We start from the raw sequence: 18,833 nt of genomic DNA, 5'->3' as shown, positions 1-18,833 counted from the left end.
CGAATGTGAGTGGCCGGCATAAGGTTTCAGTTGTTATAGTACAACGGCTGCCCCGCCCTTCAGACCGAAACACATAACTGCTTCACGGCAGAAATAGGCAGAGTGATGGTACCTACTCGTACTATCTATATTTGGCTCTTTTGCATGACAAACATAGGCCCAAATACCCTGGTCACCTGATGCTAAAACTTAAAATAAAATCGCGCAAACATTTATTCAGTACTGTGCATTTGTAGTACTTAATTTAATACACAGGAAAAAGAAAATGAGTATAAAATAAAACTGCATCACATTAAAAAATTATAATGTACATAATAATTAAGATCTTATACAACGCTTTAAAGGTAAAGTGTACATCGTCGTTCAATCAAATAAATTCAATACATTATGGGCACAATGTACTATTATTGCCTTAAAATTGATGGAAAATAAAATAGATTTTATTCTATGTGTAAATACTTCTCGTTCATCATGTGTATAATTCGTCAGACTATCCGTTCATAAGAGAAATTGAAATAGTAAGACAACATAAACACCATAATCATAATCATTTAAGATTTTTTTCAGAAAGTAACATTATAATGTTTTCAAAGATAGCAAAATAATAATAATAATAATATAACTCTTTATTTAACACCACATGTACAGAGTAAGCATATAAAACAAATAATAGGTGACATAAACTGAAGACCTTATCGTTGAAAGCGATCTCTTCCAGGCAACCTTGCAGGGAGAGGAATGAGTAAACTGGACGGTGCTATCTTAATAAACTTACATAAAAATAAATACATGTGAAAAATAATTACAATATAAGATAGACTTACATACGATTAAATACAAATAAATACAAAAAATATGCAAGTAAATAGAAAATAAGTAAAATATGGTTTTCCTACGTAAAAGCTATACTTATGTTTTATATTATTGTTCTAATCTAATTTCTTTAAGGATGACATGCTTAGAAAAGAATGTCCGTTTATTGTATGGTATTAAATTAAGCTGCATGTGAAAGTTTTTTTTATTTTTATTGCCCTCGTAGGCAGAAGAGCATACGGCCCACCTGATGGTGAGTGGTTACCGTCGCCCATGGACTTCAGCAATGCCAGGGGCAGAGCCAAGCCGCTGCCTACCGCTTAATACTCTCCACAAGCCTCGTTAAAAATGTGGAACGCTTCACGATTTTGCGTGTCATCCTAGCGCAGGGGTAATTTTCTGAAAATGAATTCCCCAACCCAAAACTGGAACTATGTATATTATAACTTGCGGCGGGTAATTCCACGAAACTGCTTTTAGTTAACCTCATGTCCTAAAATTTCCGTAATCCAAGGTAATGTTTCCCAAAATGACACTTTTGACCTACGATTAACTAGATTTAATAAAATGAAAGTCCTCTCCGAAATAAATTATAACTATAATATAACTAAAAGTTTCAAATCCATCTAGATCTTGGGATTACACTTAATACATTCGGAATCTGTTGCAGATATATAAATATAATGCAATAAGGTTTTACGATAAACTCTAAAGTATATATATTTTTGTTTGAATAAATTATTCATCGAACCTACAATAGTCACTGCTGATATTTACATTTTCTACTTTATTACAATTTAAGGTAATTAGAGAACGTTCGTTGAATTTTAACAAGATTTTAACAAGGTCTTAACGCATCCTCGCCTATAAATAAATTACAGCAGTAGTAAATTACTCTCAATGCGTTTTGAAAACCATGACAATAACTTTTTAATTCAATTCTAAAAGAATATTTGAACTGCTTAAATTACTAGGGCATGTTTTAATAATGCTCACCTAAATTACATTTATCTGTTTTATAAGACTTTCAATAATAATATTACCAGCTCCCGAAGTTATACCGCATTTTTGCAAAAAGACCTTTTGATGTAACTCTGATTTTTTTTTGTTCTTCTTAGTGCTGAACTAGTCATTGCTGTTTAGTAAAACTTTAAACGAATTTACAGAAAAAAAAACATATTTTTTTTAAATACGTTCTCAAACTTCTTAACAACGTGCAAAATGTACACTAAGGTAATGTTATTAAATTTCATTCAAAAGTTTATAAAAGACGATAGATATTCTATTCAAATGAAAATCTTGCAAAAAAAACAAAATATTTTCAAAATGCAATTCGACTCACCTTTTTTATTTCTTACAATGAGAGATAATAATGCATATTCACTATACACAAATATACTTTTTTATAATAACTGAATACTAACGCGAAACGAGACATATTCAAACATTAGAGAGAGAGAGAGAGAGAGAGAGAAAGAAAGAGAGTGTGCTTTATTGAACACCAACAAAATAAACAATGCGAAACATTAAATACAAAAAAAAAGTACAATTGGCGGTCTTATCGCTAAGAGCGCCGCACTATCAAGTGGAAAAGAATCATTTGTAAATTTAAAAATTGCTCCTTAATAAGGGGTTTGAACGAATTTAATGTTTCACCATGTCGTATACGTACCGGGAGTGCATTCCACAAACGAATAGCTTGAACGATGAAGGAATGATCGTAAAACCTTGTCGAATGCACTGGCCTTCATACATAGAATTACATACATATATATCGCGTTTCGAGCCTGACCTCTCACAAGAAACACACGCATGATACCCTGAGCCACCAATGCCATATTTCTCCAATAACTCTTATACTAGACAATTCATTCATACTCAGCTTAAATCAATCTTTCTCTAGGCGCTGTCTGTACAAGCACATGTGGTTCAATAATTGCGATCTACTTATAATTTTCAAAGAAAAATCGATAATTCGATGATGATAGGCGTATTAGATTAAGGGTTTTTTTTAATTGATAAGAGAGTTGCAATTAATGCTACAAAGATTGACAGAAGTCGTCGTGGCGTAAAGAATAAAACGTCCGGTGCATTCGTGTTGAGTGATGCACCGGTGTTCGAATCCCAGGCGGGTACCAATTTTTCTAAGGAAATACATACTCAACAAATGTTCACGATTGACTTCCGACAACATCGTGTAATAAAAATCAAACCGACAAAATTTTAATTTGCGTAATTACTGGTGGTAGGACCTCTTGTGAGTCCGCACGGGTAGGTACCACCACACTGCCCATTTTTGCCGTGAAGCAGTAATGCGTTTCGGTTTGAAGGGTGGGGCAGCCGTTGCAACTACACTTGAGACCTTGGAACTTACATCTCAAGGTGGGTGGCGAATTTACGCTGTAGATGTCTATTGGCTCCAGTAGCCCCTTAACGCCAGGTGGGCTGTGAGCTCGTCCACCAATCTAAGCAAAAATAAATAAATTCAGGGGCAGTATTTTTTTGGATATGCCATTTTTAACTTTAAATTAATGTCGCTTAGCGGATGCAAATCTTAATGAAAATAGCTATTAGACAGCGCCTTAACAATCACAACTACTTTTAGATTATGCGCGAACGAACGGATAGCACTCGCGTCGGTGGTGCGGCTCTGATGCCTTCGACCTTCAGCTGTGGAACAGAGATGCAGTTCGAACATTTGCCACCATTCGTATGAGGTCCGCTTCGAAGTCGACACCTGCATGTTATCCTCCGACGATCCATTGAACCAGTGGTACCAACGATTTCTGAAAATAATTATAATAAAACGAATAACCTAACCTACCCATTATTATTACCGTACCCACTTCTGCTTTCATTAAACTGCGCTTTAACATTTCATATTTGAAGGGTTGGGTCATAAGTATCAAAAACAAATCTTCAAAGTTACTCACGAAAAAGAAATTCAGAACCTCCCGATGCTTTAGGAGGAGGAACTTTCGCAGAAAGAGCATTGTAAAAACACATTATAAAAACTGAAATGAGCCATCTCTTGTATTCAACAAAATATTGCTCATTTGATATTATAAACAAAGGATACGGAAATTTATATCGTTAGCCAAGAAATTACGAACATAATAATATTAAACAGAATATTATTATGTCGTTCAAAGATTACAGGCCTTGACTCCGAAGTCAAAGACAAAACATTGATAAAACGTTGTTGTATATTTTACTATTACTTGTTCGGATTCTAATGTAAATTAACACTTATTTATTTATGAGGAACATTTCAATGACTTAGTGAAATGATTAATTGTTTGTGCACACAATAATTTAACTAATTCGTATGAAATTGCAGTAATATGCGTAGGTCGCGAGAATACGCTCATTTCGGATGCAGCAGTTGCTATGTGCATTACATTTCCCAGATGACTGACTCTGAATGTGTAGTTAATGAAAACATAGAAAAGGTGAAAACGTATTGAAGTTTTTTAAATACCAAACTATTTTTTTTTTTTTTTCAATGAAAATGATTAAGAATGAAAGATGATTAACTCACCCGAGAGAGGTATCCTCTCACACAGACTAGATCGTTGACAGGAACGCTTTGACTCATTCAGCTTCAAGCAAAACAGTCCACTCAATACCTACGAAAATCATTTTTCATTATTTTTCAAATTCATGCTCTACAATTTATATGAATAAATATCAACTTGCAAGTAATCTCTTGTGGTTCTCTGAACGAAAGCTCATGAATAAATAAAATTTGCATTGTACATACTCGTTAACGAAATGTGTGAAAAATATGATTGCCTTTCTAATTAAAATGAAGATTAAGAAATCTCCTCTCCTGCTTCGAGGTAGAGTTAAAAAAACTAGACTGAATTCAATTTTGATCGGAAACAATCATAGTTTGTCTAAGGCACTCTAAGGCATGAGCGGGGAAAAGAAGTCGACGTTACTTCGTGTTCGTTCGCATCTTTCGTCGCCATTAATTTGCCGTTAATCTCTGGAACAAATCCCTGAAATAAATGTACTGCACTACCACACAGACGCTCCTTGTCAATTTAGAGAAGTGTACTAGTTCAATATTGGTGCTTACTATTACGAAAAGATTTTTATGGAAAACCAGGACATGCCTATTTACATACGTTCAGTTTGGATCAATTGTAAGATGTATTTGTTGTTGTGGGAGATTGTATTATCTCAGTGTTGCCAGATGACCGTGTCAATTTACCCCGACTGTTTTCGAAAACCCCCCCAAAATTAGCTTTTTGAAGAAAAAAAAACCTCAAAACAGTTTTTACTTATTCCAAGAAGAAATAAAAACCAAAAGGATTCTTTTATTTTTTAATCAAGCTCTCCCATAACTTCAACCATCTCTAAGCAATTATTACAATTATATTCACTTTCGTTATTATTATTTAAAGCATACACGTTTTCGAAGTTAAAGACATTTAACATATCCGATATGGGAACAAAATAGCATCTATTTGGCAGTGAAAATCGAATCCTGAGAACCACTTCGGCAGTTTTTTATGGCATTCGGTTGCGTAATTTGTCCTTTATAATATGGACTTGTGAATAGTATAGTAGACTATAATTATTCTAATAGTAATGGGAATTGTGTTTGTGGATGAATTATCGGTACTCAAAAAACCTCCGAAATTTCTCCCAACTAACCTATTCCCCCCGAACGTCCCCCCAAAGAATCATTCCCCCGAATCTCCCCTCGAGGTCGAAAGACCCCCGAATTTTCAGGGAATCCCCCCCATCTGGCAACTGTGTATTATCTTTTTAAGTTATATCAAAAGGTACCATTAATTACCAATGTCACTTTAAAAAGATTTACACACAAATGTGGGAAAATGAAACAAATCCGCTGGACGTAACTTCTCTAGATCCTCCAAAAAGTCCACTGAAAAATCTTAGTAAATGACCACCATTTTACTGAGATTAGATTTCATCTCATATCATCTCATTTAGTTTCATCCCAGTTGATTAATGTCTCAAATTAATCATTTTCATTTCATTTCACTCCATAATATCATTTTTCATAAAATTAAGAATATAGATTAAAATAAGACATGACTTAAAGGTCTCAGTTACCAGGTCATAAAATCTCTTAAAAAGTACTGTTGCTAATATGTATACCCATGCTTTTGTTACGAACGTTACGTTTTGTATAAGAACCGTGTAATTTGATTTTGACGCCTTACATTTACATACAGCTTCAAATATACAAAAATCAAGATCACCCGGAAAGAATATTTGTTCCGAACCTAATATTTTTATTCACACCCCAAAACATCAATTTGCGAGTTGCCAACAAATCAGGAAATGTGAAGCGATTTTAGCGTCGCACATTGCGAGTACGAGCTCTCAATACATTTTAACAAAATCTAATAAAATATCATTCCCTGTCATCTTTGGCACTGAAAGCGAATGAATTTCCTTTTAAGAGTAATGGAATTCGAAGAACATGATGTTAAATTGTTGCCGTTGTTCGAACATCTGTAACTAACTACATTATTAACTCTAAGCTTTCTGTTTTCCTTAACGTAATTTATGTAGATAAAATACCTATGTTTTGTACAAAATTTAGAGATTACCCGCCCATACTTACATCGTTATATTAAGGTTGGATAGGCAAAATAAATTTTATTCTAGCGGTACATTTTGTATGTATAATCATGTAAAAAAAAGGTTTCGTAAGTAAAAAATATATTGAATGCGCATAAAAATTAAGGCGTGCCCATGAAACTAATCTCGCCTTTATGTTTATATTATATTTCGATTAAATATTTCATAACTAACAAGAAACCGTCTTCCTAATCATTATTATTCTCATTGATGTAATAATTTTTTGAGATAACTAATTTATGATATCTCAATTAAAAAAAACAAATATCTTTATGTAGAGTGTTGTCTTCGATTTTCACATGTCGTAGACAAAATTGAAACGATTTTTATTAGCGAATCTCGCTTTTTATATTGGCATAATATTTTGAAAGTTTTGAAATACCTCACGGCTATAGTCACGGTCATTCATGTATAATAACAATAATGGTGTATAAAAACAATAAGCTGTTATGTGGGTTTCTTTCTTTAAGTATATCGATCTCCCGGTCGTGGACGGGCTCCCGGTGCGCATTCTGTATTGCTGTGGGTTCCATCTGTAGGGGAGCTACTGGATTTCCACTGGGCGGATAACGGTATCCGCCACCTACGGACGCGGTCCATACCTCTGGGCATCCCAGAAGCACCACCCGGTTTCTCTCGTCGTTTTCATGGCGAAAGAGACTGGGCGACGCGGACTAAAACCAGCAGCTCTCCGCGTCATTCACCTAGTTGAAGGCTATTTCTTCCGGGGGTGTTCTTCCTTATTATTTTGAGTTTGTTTTTACTGTCTTTTTGTTGGCTTTAATTTTGTTTTCGTTTGTTTTGAGTATGTTTGTCTTCTTCGTTGTTTTGGAAGTGAAACTTCTTTAGGCGCGTTGAGAGTAAAATTTAACTCGCAACAATTTCGTTACGGCTAGTAAGAAAAGATACAATTTAGGATCAGCGAAAGTGAGAAAATAGACAGTGTCTCGCGAACCGCTCGACTGACAAGAGGGAAAAGACAAAGTGAGCTAGGTCGTTTCTCTTAAACACAGCATTCTCTGTTACAACATATATTTGATTTAAGGATAAAAAATTAAGAAAACCACGATACTATACACCGCCAAAAGAAGTTTCACTTCTTTCACGTGTACCAATTTGCATGCGCACCAAATTTTTTTTTCAACCCCTTTTCTTTTTCCTTCATCATACTCTCAAGCTCCGACGCCTGGTGAGGAAATTAGTGGCTGGTGACCAGACCCAAGGGCGTCCCAGGGGTTCGCACGTGTACCAGGATGAAAAAGAGGTAAAGGCGGACCTGCTAGCTGAGAAGCTGCGGGAGATTGTGCTCACTAAACATACTCATAAAAAAACAATTTAACTGTTTTTTAATTTTTAAATAAACTACTACTAATTGAATAAGAACTGTCTGATGAACTCATCTTTGTTTAATACTTCACTATTAAATTTTATTGCCTTTTATTTCACTTTTACACTAAACACAATATTGCTAATTACCCGAGCACAACAATGGCGGAGAATTTTAGGTGCGTGAGAGCAGACGTAGACACTAACGCGCATGCGCACTTGTCAGTACCCAAGGAGGTAATGGTTACACTTTCTTCCCTGTACAGCGGGAGAAAAAGTCAGACTTTCTTCCTTGTACTGCAGGAGGAAAACCGAACTTTCGGCGTGGGTAGGAGAAAAAAAACATTTCTCTATTGTAGTAAATTTAATCCATTAAATTTCAATAAGCCGAATACCAACCAAACCTCAATATTTGTTCATACAAATGTTTTGTATGTATTTGTCGAAACGCGATTACGAGTGTGAATCAAGCGTCTGATAATTTAATATGCAAATTGATGACATTGTTTCACGTTTATATTTGTATTATTAGAGAATATCATAAATTTTACGTTATCGATTTTGGTAGACCGATTTTGTTTGGTTTTAGAATTATCAACACCGATTACTATAGAGTAATTTTTTATTTCCCGATCGAAAGTCAATGTCACAAAAAATTTTGGTCTGCAAAAATTCAAACTTAACGTGAACCACTAATTGTAACCTACGAATAGAAAATTTCTCACGAATAATGGGGAAAGCGTTTATTATAAATGACCATTCTTTCCAGCATTTTGATTTATGGAAGAGAAGTTGCTGACTTATGGCCTCAATGTTCTGATGTAGTGAAATAATTTATTTTATTAATTACGTACCATAAGAGCAGACGATGATTGGATACTAAAATATAGAATTAATCCTAAAAGTACATACGAACGTAATAATATATGAAATAACATGGGTTTGAATTTGTCCTCGATACAGCAAGTAGAATCTTTGGCCGGTGTTCGGTAACGGAGAGCTGCTTCTGTTTTAATTTCATGCACGAATTTCGTCCTCCATAATAGAAAGATATAATTTAATGGTCGTTAATTGTATTTTTGTATATTCAAATTCGTAATACGATAAACTCGTATGTTAGGCGTTGTTAGGTGCTTCGCAGAATCTATCACCGGTTCGGAAACGCGACCCACTGAGAAGATCCGGCGAGAAACTCAGTGGGCTGTGTCTATGGATTAATTCACTCGTCGAGCCCTACGTCGCAAGCGACGGGCTCGACGAGGACGGTAACCGGTGGTTTTTGATACCTAAAAGCACCGTTAATGGATCGGGAGTATCCGTAATGACGTGTTTGGAGTTTAATGAGTGACGACGAAGAGACGAACATTTTAAACGCCGGTAAGGATAGCAGGAGCGGTTCATTATTAGATAAATATGAGGATAATGGATAGAGGTTGGAAGGAACGGGAAAATAGTTACACAAAAGTTTGACTTTTACGAGTATACTCGTATTAGTAGCGCTGTTATACCCTACGTAAAAAGTTCAGTTTTGCACCCAAAATATTTAATTCATACCGGTACCATGTTCATATAATTTATGTTCGTGTAAACTACTCTACATATTTGAGCTTACGTAACATATTTTCAAAATGTAATTATTTTAAAAGAAATAATTAGTACCTACGTGGATAAAAGTAGATAGTAAATATTATATATAATCGTAAAACCAGAATGATATAGCCAGATTAGTGGCTTAAACGCTTTTAAATGAATAGTCCAAAATTATTATTTTTTTAAAACCAAAATTATGACTTCAAAGTATTTAAGAATAAGATCATAGCGCCTTTTGGAGTACAAATGGTAAAACATAATGAGAAAGTGTGTCTCAGAGTAAGCAGTGAATATCCATATTCGAGTCTTAAAATTCGAAGCAAACTAACAATTTCGTAAAGTTTTTTGTTGTAGGCAAGAATATCCCATATTTCAATGTATGTTTAACGTATCTTGCCCAGAGCAGTTATCTTTTAAAGTTTCATTTGTGTTTATTAATATTGTTAAAGGGCCTATTTTGATATCAAAACCTTTTTTGTTCAATTATTGACATATAGAAAGCAGCCATTTAGTAAGTTCGATTTAAATGTAAATGTGAATGCGAATGACGTGTCACTGGCTGATCGGCGCTGGTTTTTTTTTATAATTCGACCCAACCTAATTTTATTCCAAATTCCAATTGTTGTGGCACTTTGAGATGTTGATATAGGACCAAATTGAAATTACCATTTACAGCTTTTTCTCATTTTGAAACGCTGTTTTAAATTTTTACAAGAAACCTTAGGTTCTGCCTTATTTTAGCAAAGGTGCTTTTTTTAATGAAATTCTGTACTTTTGGTCTGTTGCTATACTTATAGCTCTATTTTATCAACCACGTTTTCATTGAAGGTTTAACAAAATAGTAGCCAAAAATAAAATAGTGTCCGACATATCCTGGCCGGTTACTCTCGTGGCAGGGTATCTACCTAGTCAGGTCATAAATTCTGTCACATGTTTAATGTAAAATAATTGAAACAAGTTTATTCATTATGTAACCATTCATATACCAAAATGAACTTAATAAAACATAGATTCTTATGACACTAAAGTTTATTCAAAATGACCTCCGTGATTTTGAATACAGGCCTTCAATCTGCGCGGCCAGTCGTCTATCGCAGCACGAACGAGGTTCATGTCAATATCGGCGGCTGCCTTAATCAAGGATGTCTTAAGTGACTCCAAAATGGGATGAGGCTTTGAGCACGCCTTTTCCTCCAAGTGTTGCCATATCTTGTAATCTAACGGATTCAAATCTGGACTGGAGGAGGGCCAGTCTTCGTGCCGGATGAAGTCGATTTCACGCGCCGCCAGCCAGTCTTGTGTGCTCTTCGCTCTATGAGCTGGCGCCGAATCTTGTTGGAATACCCAGTGCCTGTTATTGAACATGGTATGAGAAACAGGTTCCACAAGGTTCGTCAGGACTGTATTTTGATACACAACTGCATTCGTTTTTACACCTTTCTCACAAAAATGTACCTCTGTTAAGCCACAATAAGAAACTCCCAACCATACCATGAGCGAGGATGGAAAATGACCTCGTTGGACACGCGGAATACGGTTGCTCGCTTCTTCACTACTGTGTGCGTATACCTTATCATTTTGTTTGTTGTAGCTCTCTTCTACGGTAAAAATTTTTTCATCCGAAAAAAGAATTTCCCGATATTTTTTTCCCGCGTACCGCTTCAACAAAGCGCGGCATCTCTTCAGTCTCAGGTCCATTAGACGAGCATTCAAACGATGTCCTGTTTTTCTTCTATATACCCGAAGCCCTAAGTCTTTATTTAACACCCTTTTCACCGTGGTTCTGCTTAACCTCATCTGAAGGGCTAACAGTTTCTGCTTACGTTTGGGATTTCTTTGAATTCGCGCCTTCACAGCTTTTATCACTGTTGGAGTCCTAACAGACCGAGGGCGATCACTTCTTGACCTGTCATCTACACTAGAGTCTTCATTGTATCGTTTGATGGTACGATAAACGAATCTTTTGGTCATATTCAATTTTTTCAGTGTTAAAAATTTGAATTGGCGCGTAACCGATGCAACGCAATAACTGCAACACGGTCTTCTTTAAGCTTTAACTCCATATTTAAAAATGAGTAAAATTCTAAAAGTATGCATTTTTATTTTCATGAACAATTCGAAATTCGAATTCAATAAACTTTCTTGTGGCCAGCATTCTAAAAGAAAAGTTTTTACTGTGTGACAATACTTATGACCTGACTAGGTATATATATTTAGATTGCCCAGAATAAAAAAAGGGTAAGATAGTGTGTGTGTGTGCGTGCGTATGTGTGTGTGTGCGTGCGCGTGTGTGTGTGTACCTGTTTAAACCCATGTCGATATTTTGCGTTCATATAGCAGTATATTAATGGGTTGTAGCAGGAATGTGACATAGCCAGCCAATGGCTCGCGAACCAAACGTAGGGCATTCCCGGCCAAACTGCCCAATCTTCATCTCCCTCGTGCAATGTCCATAGGACCTAGCGAAACAAATGAGATATACTCGTAACACATCTCTCCCCTTACTATACTAGTACAATTAAGAAACAAATGCTACTTACAATAAAGATATTGAGCGGTAACCAGCAAACTACAAACACCGCCACTACTGTGACCATCATTTTGATCATCTGCAATAAAAAACGTGGTTAAGAACCGTCAAAACTAATTTGTATCATCGATATAATGAAATAGGTAGGTGAAAAGTTCATATAGATATTATAAGTTTCGTATTAGTTAGTCGGTGTTAGAATCCTATTTCGACCGCGTTCCACCGTCGTGCAACTGTATAGTAGGTATCACCCATGTGTCAAGGTGAACGAAACGCAAGTTGACTATCGGTTTGGGCAAGCGCTAGGGACATATAAAAATTGAAATTATTTAAGATTTTTTTGAAGTTATAATTCTTTAGGCGCGTTACGAAAAATTGATGAGAGTGAAATTTTACGAAGTTGCCCACTAAATCGCTCATTACGATACGACCGACGTAACTTGGCGAGTCTGAATATAGCAGCAGGTGAACTTTCGCGCATGTACACTCGTAAAAAAAGTGTTATTAGCATTCATTTTTTAGTTATATAAATGACAAAATTATTATTTAATATAATTCATACTAAATATTATTAAATTATTAACGTTAAATATTTATTATGAATTATTTAATATTTAAAAAAAAAGAAGAAATAAATTTCATAAAAATAAAGTATATTCTTACGCGAAGTACACGCACCCTTTTTTTTGTTTTATGAGTATAGGTACTTGTTTTTGTAGATGGTAGACGCTAATGTCAGCAATCCCAGGGGCAATGGCAAGCAGCTGTCTAATGCTGAGAACTTCAACCTCACACCAAAAAATTAAATAAAAAGGTCATTGCGCTCGGAAGCCAAATACATGCCAAAGCTGAATGATGCCTGGCAAAAATATGTAGGGGAATGTACTGTAGAGAACGCAGCACGCCCTCGCGAAGCTTCTAGAAGAACTTTCGGGTGGTAAAAACGAGATACCAAGATCGTAAAATACGTACTTAACAAATGTTTACGATTGATTTCCACGGTGAAGGAATAACATCGTGTAATAAAAATCAAACCCGCAAAATTATAATTTGCGTAATTACGGTGGTAGGACCTCTTGTGAGTCCGCACGGGTAGATACCACCACCCCGCATAGTTTCGGTTTGTTGCCGTTGTAACTATATTGAGACCTTAGAACTTATATCTCAAGGTGGGTGGCGCATTTACGTTATAGATGTCTATGGACTCCAGTAACCACTTAACACCAGGTGGACTGTAAGCACGTCCACCCATCTAAGCAATAAATAAAAAAACTCGCCACGGAACATGCGGTACAAAACACACTGAGATCCTCCATAGACCCAGAGTTTCCATGTCCATAATTTTAATGATTCGCTTTTTTATTTATTTCAATATAATTAATTTAATTTCAAAAATTTCAATTACTATTATACTAATATTTATTCAAAAAAATTCACGTTAATACTTACTTTCCTTTTGGAGAGTTGCAGCCGCGAGTCCCGACCGCTTTCTGCTTCTCCAGGTGGTCGACCGCCCCATACAAAATGCGCTATTCGCCCGTACGTGTAAACGAGAGCGGTCAATGGCAAAGTAAATTGCAGTGTCAATAAAGCAAACGTATAATGCTCGCTTTGTTTTCCATCGGCCCACTGTTCGCTGCAGATGTCACTAAAACATGTACGTTTTGTAGCTTAAAATATGAAAACAAATGATAATTTTGATACGTGAAATTCAGACTGAATCAATTTTTTAATTTATTGTTAACATAAAAGTAGAAAAACAATCATAATTTTCATCTGTGCTTGAACTAGGTGATAAAACATGTATCTCAAGCAGCGGTGCTCCTCGTGCAAAGAATAAAACAGCTTTGCTTCAAATACACAAAAATAGAAAATCAATAGAAAAAAATTTAACTGAAATATCTGACATCTGACATCAATCATCTAACTGAAACTGAAATCAATACATACATGATAAATATAAAACTTACACTTTACAAGCCTCATGCCAAGGCGAAGGTCGCTGTAGCTGAGAAACTATAGGAATCGGCGCTGCCGTTATAATGGCTCCTCCCCAAACAGCAGCGACGACCATTTTAGCTGCACCTTTCCCAAGTCGAGGCTTTAATGGCCGCATTATAACTATGTATCTGTCAATGGATATGGCGAGTAGCGTGTATGCGCTGACTAGTACCGAAACCGCTTGTGAGAAGTTGACAACTTTGCACATAACCGCACCAAAGGGCCAATACCGCAGTACAAGCATTGACACGAAAGAAAACGGCACACAGAACAACGTCATCAGGATATCTCCGACTGCCAGGTTCACTATAAAATAATTCGTGACCGTCTTCATACGAGGAGATGTGTGAACAATGAAACACACTAATCCATTTCCCAAAAGCGCAACTAAAAACACTGCGCTATACATGAAATATACACAAATTTGAAAAACAGAAGAAGATAAGAAGTCTTCGGAGGATGAGTCATATATGCAAAAAAGTTCATGAGAAGGCCAGGTATCGTTATATGCAGACTGGTTAAATATAGTGTCGTTTCGGTGGTGGACATTGGCGGCGTATGTGGCTTTATAATTGATGTCATTAGATAGTTCTTCGGATTGATCCATACTCATAGATACAGCCGACGATTTCACACCATCTCTAGTAACACTTCGTATGTTGCAATCGATACCTGAAACAAAATACAAACTTCAAAATACCTAGTCACACTGAAACTGATAAAAATAAGAATTCACAACCTTAACTACATATTAATGTAATACTATGCATTTTTCTATAAAAAAAAAGTTGAAACATTGTTTTATGAAAATCGTTCCCGTAGTTGCTGGGAACATTTCTCGGTATCCACCGTAATTTCACCGTAGTTTCAGTAGTAGAGACAACCTCATAAACTAATTACAAATTGCCATTTAAACCAAAATATTTTCTAATAATGATATTGATAATTTAATTAAAAAGTCATCAGAATTTTCATGATTATGTAAAGAAAAATGAGACTAAATCATTGTTTCAGGCATTTTTTTCTATATTTTAAATATTTCTTTGTTATACTCTTTAAATCATTTGTACGAGTCATGTATTGTACAGGGCCAGCGCGCACATCATATTGCAGACCGATGCATTTTACGTCAAAGTCATTCATTTTCGAGTCAGTTCGTGTACCGCCATCAGCAAGGCGTCGCGTACTCGCATAATGTCATTGTTATCATATAAATAATCATAATCAGCATACTCGTATCAATAAACAATTAATCAGTATTGGAGTTGTTATCATTATCACAGCAGAGGGTTGTGCGGACAAACCGTACATACCTTTATGGTCTTTCGAGCCGGATATGAACCAGTGACCTATGGATCATCAAGCTTAATTAAAATGAAATAAGTTCTTGTAGTAGGTATAATAAAGCTAATTTTATTGTATGTATTTTATATTATTTTGCCAAAATATCAATGTCAAGACATTTCATCTTAAATCAATTTAGTGTAACTTTTAAATTGTAATCATATATTATTATATCAACGCAACCCTACTATTTAGTTAACTAAGATTGTTAGAGTTAACTGTTTCCTCAATGTTAAAATTGTTGGATAAGTGGTATAAGTCCAACGCATGTTCAACAATTTTTTTTCCGGGCCGGTGGCCGAACCTCCTACGATACTGCTACGAGGTATGTGGGACTCAACGATCTGCAGGTATTGAGAGCAGACCGCGGGCCCAAGGAATTTAGGGCCCACCCACTAAACGACTCCCCTGCACTCTTACACCCGACGTCTGATCTCCGTCCGGGGTCAAAACCCGGTCAAAGTAGGGGGGTTCCTGCGGTCAACACTACAACCAGACACGCGGCGCCACCCCGAGGACGCCCGACCGACGGGTCGTCGAGGCGATAGTCGACGACCAACGACGTCGGTCTCCGCGGTACGGCGGCCCCACCAGGCCGCCCAGGCGATGCCGCTGGTGTTCCGGGATACCCCGCTGGGCCAGAACCAGCCTGCCGGGTCGGAACGCGATACACCGCTGACCGGGTTGCTCTTCCACAGCATGTTCGGCGACGACAGCGCCGATGAAAATGCGGACCGCATCGCAGTCCGCAGCCGCCGACGCATCGTCCCGTCCTCCTGGTGCCAGTGCGCTAGATTAACGGTAGCGTGCGGCGCAGTCTCAACCCCCTTAGGTCGCCCCATGACCATCACCGGGAGGAGACTGCCTCCTCATAGGGGCCGGAGCTGGACAAACGCCCTCCTCCGACCCCCGGCTCGGCGGCGGCGGCACGTCGCCGAGAGGGAAGAAGAGCTCTCCCTCTCCCGTTCCGCTGCCTCCTTCTGCGAGATAGTGGACTCGCAGAAGTCAAGCATTGCCTGCCAGGACTCGTCGCTGACAAGCATCGTAGCCGCGACGGTCGGAAGCGACAAGTCCGGTCCTATTTTTGCAACGAGTTCACGGCGCTGCTCCACAAAAGTAGGGCAGTACGCGAGCGTGTTCTTTGCCGTGTCCTCGTTGCAGCCACTGCAGTGGTGGCACTTCGGCGTCGGCTCCCTCCGGGTGACGAGGTGCAGGTAGCGACCGAAACAGCCGTGTCCCGTGAGCACCTGCGTCGCTCGGATGGTGAGATGTCCTCGGTCGCGATTCACCGAGTCCAAGAGGACCGGACAGATCGTGTCGACGGTCTGTCGCCCGTAGGCGAGGTCCGCCAGGCGGAGATACCACGCCCCGAGCACGGCACGCCGAGATTGAAGTTTCCGCGCTCGAACTTCCGCCGCAGCGGGACGCGGCTCCGCCCTGGAGCGAAGATCGCATCGCCACGCGTAATCCGCAGCGAGAGCCTCCGCTTCCAGGTCCCAGGGAGGCGTCCCGGCGAGCACGCACACTGCCTCGAACGAGACGGTGCGGTACCCGCGAACCGTCCAGTACGAGACTGAGGTACCGCAACCCGGTCGCCTCGATCTCGGCGCGAACGCCTCCGATCGCAAGGTGGGCCCCCTGAGGCGGCGCTTTCCGGGCCCCGTGAAACAACAGGGCCTGGGATTTATTGAGCGCCACCTCCAGACCCAGCCTTCGGATCCTGCCGATGACGAAGGCCACCCCCGCGCAAGAAAGACGAGCAGACTCACGCAACTCCTTCCCCCGGGCCACGACTAAAGTGTCGTCCGCGTAGCAAACTATACTCAGACTCGGGAGAGGAGCGCTAATGGCGCCCCGCAGAACGCAGTCATAGCCAATGTTCCACAAGAGAAGGCCAAGGACCGAACTGGGGAAGCGGAGCGCCGTCCCATCGTGCCCGGTGCACACGATCGATCTATCCTCGAGGTAGGACCCGATCAGCCGACGGAGATACGCAAGGACGCCGTGATACTCCGGGCCCCCGCGATCACCGACCAGGGCAGGGTGTTGAACGCGTTGGCGATGTCCAGGGACACCGCCAATGCAACCCCGCCCCGGCCGACAGCCTCATCATAGAATGCGCCCACGCGCATCACCGCGTCGATGGTCAAGCGCCCCTTCCTGAATCCGAACTGCTCCGTTGACAGACCGGGATCCACTCCCGCCAGGTGCTGGACGATGCGGGCGGCCACCACCCGCTCGAGCAGTTTTTCCGCCTCGTCCAGCAACACGATGGAACGGTACCCCGCAGGTGAGTCCGTAGGGTGTCCCTTCCTCAGCAGAACAAGTTTGCCCGTCTTCCACTGCTTCGGAAACCGTCCCGAATCGAGGCAGGCTTCAAAAAGCCGCACGAGCCGGTCCCCAAGAGCACCGAAGGCCAAATCCAAGACCCGGCCGTGAACCCCGTCAGGGCCGGGGGTCGCGTCCTTTCTCCGCATCCTCGACACGGCCGCACGAATCTCTTCCTCCGAGATGCTCGGAGGGACTAACTCAGCAAGGGCATCACCGCTCACGCTACCGCGTGGTGGCGCGTCTATGGAAGGGGGCTCAAAGCCCCTCTCCATCCGGGGGAACAACCCGGAGACAATGTTCAACAATCGTTTAAGTTCAGTTCACGAAAATTAATGAAATAACTTCCCCAATGTTTTACTATAAATACGAATTACTTTTGTGGCCCAACACATTCTGGCTGGAGCAGCCGAACGAGGCGGAGCTTTCCATTGTTATCGTTGTACACTTGGAATGTAACAGGTAGAATTAATTGGAAAAGTGAGTCTTAATTACTGTCACTCTGGAAGACAATGATCATGTTGAAGAGAATGCCGTCAGTGACGCTGACGTTATCATTTTAAAAACACCGTGGAACCAGCCACCCCACCATGTATTATAATTAATTCTAGTTTAAGTAAGCTTTGTTTTTTTTTTGTAACCTCGGGTTGTAACAACCTTAATTGACTTTTAAATGATTCTGGAAAACTATAGTTTTAAATAGCTCCAATAAGGGTGAAATAAGCCTGAATATTTATAAGTTAAATATTCAAAAAAAATCGAAGCAAGGTAATAAAAAGTAATATCTATTATCATTTTCGATTTCCTAGATCAAGACTGATCAATTGTTTTTCTAAGTCGGGTCAAACGGACGATTAATAAACTTACGGGGTCACTCAGAATCACTATTTTAGTTGCTTTCAGTAAAACACATATTGCCAACCCGTGGACAAAAAGCTGGCGACTTCCTACTGACTAAATGAACAGTGCTATTGTTTGTAGAAGTGAAATTAATAAAATTACGATTACTAAACATTCAACAAACAACACCAGAGTGTGATGAAAGTAACTCTAGTTCCTACCTAACGTTAGCTCAAGCGTCATAATATATTGAATAAAGAACCAAGTGTATACCGTAATATAATATACTGTAATCGATATGGAACTCGAAACAAAAATCTGGCCAATTAAGATCATATAAATAACAACCCTTTGTTTGTCTTACTTAATTAATGAAGTTACTTGTTGAAATTACTAATAATATCACTCTTCACATTATAAACTTCATCCAAAAAGT

The 18,833-nt window shown here is 39.0% G+C and overlaps 1 protein-coding gene across 2 annotated transcripts; it reads right to left on the bottom strand.

The window, feature by feature from the left end:
* Nucleotides 1–287: 287 nt before the first annotated feature.
* On the bottom strand, nucleotides 288–18,592 carry NGR-A22 (neuropeptide receptor A22). Of its 2 annotated transcripts, none has more exons than XM_062669936.1 (6): nucleotides 13,855–14,544; nucleotides 13,334–13,532; nucleotides 11,895–11,963; nucleotides 11,655–11,813; nucleotides 4,355–4,442; nucleotides 288–3,599 (listed from the first exon to the last, which is right to left on the bottom strand). In XM_062669936.1, the coding sequence occupies exons 1-6, from the start codon at nucleotides 14,496–14,498 to the stop codon at nucleotides 3,415–3,417; spliced, it is 1,344 nt and encodes a 447-aa protein (XP_062525920.1). In that variant the 5' UTR covers nucleotides 14,499–14,544; the 3' UTR covers nucleotides 288–3,414.
* Nucleotides 18,593–18,833: the final 241 nt, after the last annotated feature.

The sequence above is a fragment of the Bombyx mori genome, chromosome 9 (genome assembly GCF_030269925.1).
Source record: "Bombyx mori chromosome 9, ASM3026992v2".
NCBI lineage: Eukaryota > Metazoa > Arthropoda > Insecta > Lepidoptera > Bombycidae > Bombyx > Bombyx mori.
Note: the sequence above shows the minus strand (reverse complement) of the source record. Positions and strands in the feature narration are given on the sequence as shown.

What these genes read in the sequence shown, in the direction of transcription:
- NGR-A22 (XM_062669936.1), bottom strand. Translation starts at nt 14,498, where the DNA reads ATGAGTATGGATCAATCCGAAGAACTATCTAATGACATCAATTATAAA. An exon ending in TGCAACTCTCCAAAAGGAAA is followed by an intron (nt 11,964 to 13,333) that starts GTAAGTATTAAC and finishes TTTTTATTGCAG; the next exon opens with ATGATCAAAATGATGGTCAC. An exon ending in ATCGACATGGGTTTAAACAG is followed by an intron (nt 4,443 to 11,654) that starts GTACACACACAC and finishes TGATTTTCGTAG; the next exon opens with GTATTGAGTGGACTGTTTTG.